The sequence below is a fragment of the Bufo bufo genome, chromosome 11 (assembly GCF_905171765.1).
Source record: "Bufo bufo chromosome 11, aBufBuf1.1, whole genome shotgun sequence".
In the NCBI taxonomy this organism is placed as follows: Eukaryota; Metazoa; Chordata; class Amphibia; order Anura; family Bufonidae; genus Bufo; species Bufo bufo.
In genome coordinates, this window is record NC_053399.1 from 84,806,475 (window position 1) to 84,812,064 (window position 5,590).

The following is a 5,590-nucleotide window of genomic DNA, read 5'->3' on the forward strand; positions in this document are numbered from 1 at the left end:
AAAGAACCCAGGGAGAAAACACAATCTACATTCAAATTTCACTCTTGATCCAAAGATTTCACTGCTCTAAGACTCCAGCACTAACCCTGGAGCCACCATACTCCCCAGCACAAGCAAACACTGTGAGGTGAGTGATGGCATGACCCAGCAATGAGAATGCAGCATTCACACGATCACTGCCGCACTCTCAAACAGCTGATCGTGGGGGATACAGGGAGTCAAATCGTCACTGATCTGAAATTAATTACCTGAGAATAGTATAGATCATAAAACCTGAACAGCCATCTAAAGTAAAGATGTCCTCAGGATGAGTCATACATTTTAGATTGGTGGGGGTCTGACCACTGGTACGCCAATCGATTGCTAGAATGCATACTCATCCCTCCAAACCAGCATGTCCATGGTGAGAGGAATTTTATCGAGTAGACATTGCCAACTCTACAGGAGAAATGGTAACAGAATTATCAGTGAGGGGTCCTAGGAATGTCCTGTGGATAGGTGATATATGTTCCCAGCTGGAATCCCATCTACAGTACAGTGAACCCTCCTGTGGAGAACCTACGCTTGTGTGTTAGGGAACTTCTTATAAAGCATTATAGGAATAATTCTCTATTTGAGCAGAAGCAATGTCTTAAAAGGTATTCCCATTCATGGAAAACCTATTGATGTTGACAGCCAGCGGAAGTCAGAATCGCGAAAATAGCCAAGTGAGCTGGGCGAAGTGATTACAGAGAAAGAATTGCACATCCCACTTAGCTAGTTCTGTTAGGCCCATCACCGTTAACTGCCACATACAATGGGCACCTCAATCTCAGCCAGGAATAGCTGTGGTGGGAATAACCCTTTAATAGGTGAGGAAAGCTATGACATAGTGGCTTTTCATGTTGCTTCCTGCAGCTGGTCCCCATGTCTCCTTCTCCATAGGCTGAATATAAGGTGCACCAGCAGGAAATTCTGATAAGAAAAAGTGAATCTTTGCTGTACCACTGTCTGCTTTACTACTATGTTATTGAATAAAAAATTGTTAGTTAGTTATGTCTTACGTAAGTGAGAACCGTAAGTCTAAAATTATTTCTATTTAAGTGAATTATGAAAAAAATATAACATCCTCTGGTCAAAAAATTTATGTCTTAACAAGTTTCTTCATGGCTTTCTTGATATCTTTGTTCCTTAGTGTATATATTATTGGATTTAAGGCTGGAGTTATAACGGTGAACAGAACAGCAGCTGCTCGGTCTTGATCTAAGGAGTCTTGGGTTGAAGGGCGTAAATATGTAAAAATAGCTGTTCCATACAGCAAAAAGACAACAGTAAGATGAGCACTACAGGTGGACAATGCACGCTTTCGACTTTCGGCTGTCCGTATCTTTAGCAGGAATTTGCTGATGAAAACATATGAGAGAAGAGTTAGTAATAAAGTTGTTGTGGCCAACGTTCCTGTGACCCTTGTGAGAAGTTTCAGATTGAGAGAAGTATCGGTACAGGCCAACTTAAGCACTGGTTTAATATCACAGAAAAAATGTTTCACCAAATTTGGTCCACAAAATGGAAGCCTTGCTGCCATCAGTGTATGTAACAGGGAATGGAAATATCCAGTAATCCAGGAGCCAAATGCCAAACTCTGACAAGCTCTAGTATTCATGATTGCAGAATAACGCAAAGGATTACCAATGGCGACATATCGATCATATGACATTGCTGTTAGGAGCATAACTTCTGTGCTTCCTAAAAAATGGAAGAAATGCATCTGCAAAATGCAGCCAGCAAAAGAGATGATCTTTTCCGAGACCAGAAAATCCCTCAGCATCTTTGGGACAGCCACAGAAGAATAGCAGATATCCAGGAATGATAAATTCCATAAAAAGTAATACATAGGGGTATGGAGGTTTTTATCTATAATGGTGATGACCATGATGGAGAGGTTGCCTATCAAATTGATTATATAAAACATCAAGAAAAATATGAACAAGAACACTTGAAGCGTTGCTATATCGGTCAAGCCAAGCAAGACAAAGTCAGAGATGGAGGTGTAATTTGCCACATCCATTAGAGTGTTTACATAGGAAAATATTGGTGGAAAAAAATGCTAAGAAAGCTTAAATCTCATCAAATTTTTCGAATACACTAGATTTCAACTCCTATATCAAGCTTTCCATATAAACCATACATTAAATTATGGGTTTGTGGTATCACTGCAAATATAGATAATGAGAGTTTTACTTCTTCCTTGGACTCAACATACTACGGACTAACATGATTACTTATATTTCAAAATGATTAGGGACAATAGACACTATTATAAGCTACAATAGAATACATTTTAATATTGGTAATATTTCATTTAAATTAATATTTAAATATTCTATAAAAAATTTAGAATGCTTGATGGAGTCCAGGGATTGAGATCCACAATTTTGGAGAGCTGATTGAGGCCATATAGAGTCCATCGCTCATATATAGTACCATACAGTTCTCCAAGGATCCAATAGAGCACGGTGATCAACATATATTTTATTTTACAAAAAAAGAATACACAGCACTCCTGTTTGAAATGGTCTGTCGGTGAGCGTTTCCAGGGGAAGTGGTGAGCTTCCCTTAGTAAACAGGAAATCCATGTATCCAAAAATTTAGGTATGGAGACAGCGCATCCTTCATGTGAGGTTTATTCCAGATGCAACATTTTGGCAATATGCTTGAAAAAGGCTTATTGGCAAAATGTTGTATCTGGAAAAAAACTTCACATGCAGGACATGCTGTCTCAATTCCTCAGTTTTTGGATACACATATATTCTGTTTTTTCCTTTTGTTTTCTATGGGTTTTGTGGTTGTCTCGCTTACTGGATTGACACTACAGCTTCTTAAATACACTGCTCAAAAAAATAAAAGGAACACAAAAATAACACATCCTAGATCTGAATTAATTAAATATTCTTCTGAAATACTTTGTTCTTAACATAGTTGAATGTGCTGACAACAAAATCACACAAAAATCAAATTTTTCAATGGAGGTCTGGATTTGGAGTCACACTCAAAATTAAAGTGGAAAAACACACTACAGGCTGATCCAACTTTGATGTAATGTCCTTAAAACAAGTCAAAATGAGGCTCAGTAGTGTGTGTGGCCTCCACGTGCCTTTATGAGCCCTCCAAAGAAATGCCACCCCACACCATTACTGACCCAATGCCAAACCGGTCATGCTGGAGGATGTTGCAGGCAGCAGAACGTTCTCCACTGCGTCTCCAGACTCTGTCACGTCTGTCACATGTGCTCAGTGTGAACCTGCTTTCATCTGTGAAGAGCACAGGGCGCCTATCACCCTCATGGAGTCTGTTTCTGACCGTTTGAGCAGACACATGCACATTTGTGGCCTGCTGGAGGTCATTTTGCAGGGCTCTGGCAGTGCTCCTCCTGTTCCTCCTTGCACAAAGGCGGAGGTAGCGGTTCTGCTGCTGGGTTGTTGCCCTCCTACGGCCTCCTCCACATTTCCTGGTGTACTGGCCTGTCTCCTGGTAGCGCCTCCATGCTTTGGACACTACGCTAACAGACACAGCAAACCTTCTTGCCACAGCTCGCATTGATGTGCCATCCTGGATAAGCTGCAATACCTGAGCCACTTGTGTGGGTTGTAGACTCCGTCTCATGCTACCACTAGAGTGAAAGCACCGCCAGCATTCAAAAGTGACCAAAACATCATCCAGGAAGCATAGGAACTGAGAAGTGGTCTGTGTCACCACCTGCAGAACCACTCCTTTATTGGGGGTGTCTTGCTAATTGCCTATAATTTCCACCTGTTGTCTATCCCATTTGCACAACAGCATGTGAAATTGATTGTCACTCAGTGTTGCTTCCTAAGTGGACAGTTTGATTTCACAGAAGTGTGATTGACTTGGAGTTACATTGTGTTGTTTAAGTGTTCCCTTTATTTTTTTGAGCAGTGTATTTACAACACATCTAAATTAGTTGAAATAATAGTGACACACAACTTATTTTTTCTTAATTTTTAAGTGATGTGCCACCTAGGTGCATGTTCTGTACCTTTCAACAATTTGAGGTAACAAAACTTGATTTACTGTTTATAGGAATCGTCATCATATGCTTAAACATTAAGTGACATTTCTGAATTCAAGTCAGTAAATCAGCCCACAGTAACAAATAAATCTCCAACACTCCAAGAAAGACTAAGGAAGTACAGATCTCAGAATGCACAGAAACCAAACACACTAGACTAGAAAAAGATCAGGGAACTACTGATCCCACAAAACAGAACACAAATACAAAAGATCTAGAAGGAAATGCGAGTAACAAACACTTTATCCAACAACCATAATTAAGTATTATATATAAGGCTTAACAATCAGCAAACTCCACTATAGTCAACCTGTCAAGCTGGGTCATGACCAAACCTAGATTCAGAAACATGACAGTTTCATAAAAACTGCCCAAATAAAGGTAAACAAAAAGCAGCAGCGTAACACAAATTATTTTTGTCATCTTGGATCTCCTTTGGAAGGTAGGAAATTCATGTATTGGATATCCCATGGAACTATAGAGTATGATGAGATATCACTAATGTCTAGTAGTCCTGGAAACATGACAGCTTAGGATCTTGTAGAGCTCAAAACCAGAGCAATAAAATTAAAGACTAAAAACAAAAGCCTTAAAAAATGTTTTCTTTGTTTGGGACCCTCCACTAGTTTATAGTACCCCCAGCAATTCTCAATCCAGTCTAGGGTAAAGATTCATGGGGTATTTTTTCTGACCCAAATTTCCTAAATACGAATTTCCATGATTGGCCTAACTTCACTTATTTACCATCTGTTAGTTTTGTTATATTTTAAATGTTGTTTTGATAATGTCTGTAAAATGTCAAGGAAATCTGTCATGTGGTATTGTGATCATTTGTGCTATATAATGTATAAGCTAAGGCTCACAAACCATTATATATTCTTACATGTCTCTGGAGTATAAATTAAAGGGATCTCTTCCTAGAGCTGGAGATTGTAATTGCTTATTGAAATATCACAATTATACATTATTTTAATTACTAATTTATAGAGTATTCCTTAAAGAAAAAGCTCAGGTGTAATAGCTAGCTAATACATTTGTAGTTTTTTTTACATGTTTTCGTGAACATGGTTGGCCACAGACCAGTTGTATCAAAAATTCTGGACCATGCAATTTTTGTTTTTGCGTATCTGTTTAATAGTTTCTTTCTGGAACCCTAACTTTTTTATTTTGCTATTTACATAGCTTTATGAGAGCTTGTATTGTGTGGGACAAGCTGTACTTTTGTACTAATATAAATTCTTAAATTTAGGAAAAAATTGACTTAACACAACTTAGGTGCATACAAAGTTTGCTAAACTATGATAAAGATATATAATAACATACAGAGTAAAGTAAGTAACAGTCACCAAAGTCATGAACAAATGAGCGAGCTCCCCATCTACCAATTCCCAAAATGGCACCTGGTGTTAGCAAGACACATCTTACCCTGATTATGTCCTCAGTGACGCTAAGCTCTTTGTCATAGTTAGATGTTTTCTAGCCTCCTGGCCCCTCCAAAGGTCTTAAGTGTGCAGTACGTAT

General features: G+C 38.7%; 1 protein-coding gene across 1 annotated transcript; it reads right to left on the reverse strand.

The window, feature by feature from the left end:
* Window positions 1-1,123: 1,123 nt before the first annotated feature.
* Window positions 1,124-2,096, reverse strand: LOC120981995 (olfactory receptor 12D2-like). Its single transcript, XM_040411838.1, has one exon. The coding sequence runs from the start codon at window positions 2,045-2,047 to the stop codon at window positions 1,124-1,126; it is 924 nt and encodes a 307-aa protein (XP_040267772.1). The 5' UTR covers window positions 2,048-2,096.
* Between the last annotated feature and the right edge of the window lie 3,494 nt (window positions 2,097-5,590).

Bases quoted from the DNA above. Each gene is read 5' to 3' on its own strand.
- LOC120981995 (XM_040411838.1), bottom strand. From the start codon at position 2,047: ATGGATGTGGCAAATTACACCTCCATCTCTGACTTTGTCTTGCTTGGC.